General features: G+C 40.1%; 1 protein-coding gene across 1 annotated transcript; it reads left to right on the top strand.

Annotated features, from left to right (window-relative positions):
- Nucleotides 1-2545: 2545 nt before the first annotated feature.
- On the top strand, nt 2546-2913 carry LOC121964160 (replication factor C subunit 2-like; the record flags this gene model as incomplete). The annotated part of the gene is made up of 1 exon (XM_042514376.1): nt 2546-2913. A coding segment is annotated over exon 1 (351 nt), but the record flags the coding sequence as incomplete, so codon positions are not given.
- Nucleotides 2914-2961: the final 48 nt, after the last annotated feature.

A 2961-nucleotide genomic window follows, 5' to 3' on the forward strand; every position in this document is an offset into this window, starting at 1 on the left:
ACATGTAGCACCGCATCTATGACATGTAACACAGCATCTATAACATGTAGCACCGCATCTATAACATGTAGCACAGCATGTATAACATGTAGCACCGCATCTATAACATGTAGCACAGCATGTATAACCTGTAGCACCGCATCTATAACATGTAACACAGCATCTATAACATGTAGCAAAGCATCTATAACCCGTAGCACCGCATCTATAACATGTAACACAGCATCTATAACAGCCTTTAGGAGACAAATAATCAACACAAACAACTTACTGACGATGTTTTCACCCGGCGGCTGTTAGCTTCAGTCCAATCCAGCAAAAATGACACCGAGTCCACCGGAGCCCGTGTGAAATGTCCACGATGTCCAATGTTTGAACACGAAAACTCCCAGATATCCACACCTGTCCCCGGATGTCCTCTCCTCTCTGCTTTAGCGCACTTTAAAGCTCCGACTTGAACTTTTTTCGTCATGTTAGCTAACACGGCTAACTTTAGCTAGCTTACCGCTACATAAAACACATCCAACCGCGCTACAAGTTCCGCAAACACGATCCGGACTGACGGCGAGGACGATCACTCTGCCTCTGTTTGATTGTAAATCGATTCTGGATTTTATTTTTTGGCGTTTTTACCGAGTATCAGCAGCAAAGCAAACGGACAAACAGAATACGCTCCCGCCTTTGAGATTTGAAAACTTCCGTTGGTCGCGTCCTGACGTCATAGAGGGGCGTGGTCCGTTTAAAGGGGCTCTCCCGCCGACACGCTTGACTTTATTTTTTTTTTTACAATCAAGACTCAAACTTTAAGATATTTAACTAAACAGCAAACACGCGTGTTCAGTCAGACTCTGAGGGGCTCTGAGAAAATACATAAAGTGTTCGTCCCACATCATATGTTCAAGGACCGTCGGAAATTTAAAAATTCAAGGATGCTTTCTTGTTTTTACAGTCTGACTTTTATAACTGGTATAATTTTGGCAAGTTTAAAAATTTTGTCGGGTCCGCAGGTTTGGAAAGCATTTTATCTTAGAAAAATACCCAAAACATTTCAAAAGAAAAAAATCACTGAAAATATTGATGGAAATAAAATCGCAATTTTTTAGATCACAAAAAAAGAAAGACATGTTTAAAGAAAAAAAATCAAAACGTTTTCAAGAAAAAGAAAGAGCAAATGAGCCACAAAATTAGAAACACATTAGTAATGATGAAATCTGATTGACTATTTCGTTTTGAAACGGCTAAAATTAGAAAAATATGAAAATTTGAATGAAAATGGCAGACTTCCTGTTGGGTTTAGGGCATGGCTCCAAGAGGCTTTTTTTGTAGGTCTTGAGCTCATACAAATGTTTCTCAAGTTTCTAGGTTAAACAGGTCATGGGGGCTGCTTTATTGAAATTTTCTAGGGGGCGCTGAAGAGTATTTTTTGCACATCAGTGCTAAAACAATAATATCAGATATTAAAGTTTAGGACTTCTGATGTCTGTGCCATGTTTAGTTAGTATTGGTTCATACCTTGGCCCTCAAAAACTGCTTAAAATCTGACTATCTGGGGTCAATTTTGACAGTTTTTGATGTCATGTTGCAATATTGAAGTTTGCTGTAGCACCACGGGAACGCCATACAAGAAAAACGTACAATATTCATTTTCCATTATCACCAACATCTTAATAATTTTTTGACACAATTTCGAGATCAATCAAGTTAACCTGCTACCTCCATGTAATTTCTTGGCCTCATAACTTCCACACTGTTAAACGGAAACTCAAATGGGTCGCAAACTGGGTTTGTTCCCACCGGAAGATAGGATTTACAAATTTTAAAGTCAATCTGGCAAAAGCTGTAGGAGAAGTTGGATCTGAAAAATAGAAAAAAAAATGGCAACAAATTATTTTTCAATTTAAAATGGGAAACTTCCTGTAGGGTTTAGAGCATGGCTGCCACTGACTTTTTCGTTGAAGCCTTTTGGGTGGCGCTCTTGAGCCATTTTTTTGAGCCCATACAAGTAACCCATAAAATATCAAATTTTTCACCAGTCCTGTCTTTTAAGTGTGTTAAGGTCCTCAAAAAAGAAGAAAAATAATTCCTTCAGTACCCTTCGGTGCTAGGGCCCTAATAATCATTGTCATCATTTAAAGAAGCGCAAAAATGGTATAAAAATCAATATTGCTGCTAATCAATGACATATCCCAGGCTGTGATAATAAATATTTTATTGTACTGAAAATAATTTATTTTTTCTGTTTTTTCTTCGTCTACAAACATAGTGACATCCTGACAATAAAACTGACAATGAAAGGGTTAAAAAACAACTCTGAAAATCAATGAATATTTGATATTTATGATTAGGACTGATTAAAACAATAACTTGAGAAAGTAGAAAAATTAATTAATTAATTAATCGAAAAATATTTTCTGTCGCCTGGTTTTGAAAACGACACGTTAATAATTGTGCGTTTATTTTGTTTAGTTTGTCTTTTATTTCACTGTGGCGGTTGCAAATATCGCGAGTTTTTAGCACGTTGCTCTGAACCAATCAGCGCCGTCACGTATAAACGTCCGGCCAATGAGGCTCCAGTTTACTGTCGTGTGGCTGTCAGCAGAGATCCCGCGGCGGTTGGCGCGCGGAGGCAGAGCCAACATGGAGGTGGAGATGATGGAGGCGGACAGCGAGCAGAGGCCGGCGGACAGCGGGCAGAAGGCGGACACGGCAGCCGGAGAGGCCGCGGGGAAAGGCTCCGGCGGCAGGTACGAGCTGCCCTGGGTGGAGAAATACCGGCCGCTGAAGCTGAAGGAGATCGTGGGGAACGAAGAGACGGTGAGCCGGCTGGAGGTGTTCGCCAGAGAGGGAAACGTCCCCAACATCATCATCGCAGGTCAACAAAACAACACAACTGACCGTTTAATATCACCTCAGGTCAACAAAACAACACAATTTACAGTTTATTATCATCTAAACTCAACA

Source organism: Plectropomus leopardus, unplaced genomic scaffold, assembly GCF_008729295.1.
Source record: "Plectropomus leopardus isolate mb unplaced genomic scaffold, YSFRI_Pleo_2.0 unplaced_scaffold14269, whole genome shotgun sequence".
Classification (NCBI taxonomy): Eukaryota; Metazoa; Chordata; class Actinopteri; order Perciformes; family Serranidae; genus Plectropomus; species Plectropomus leopardus.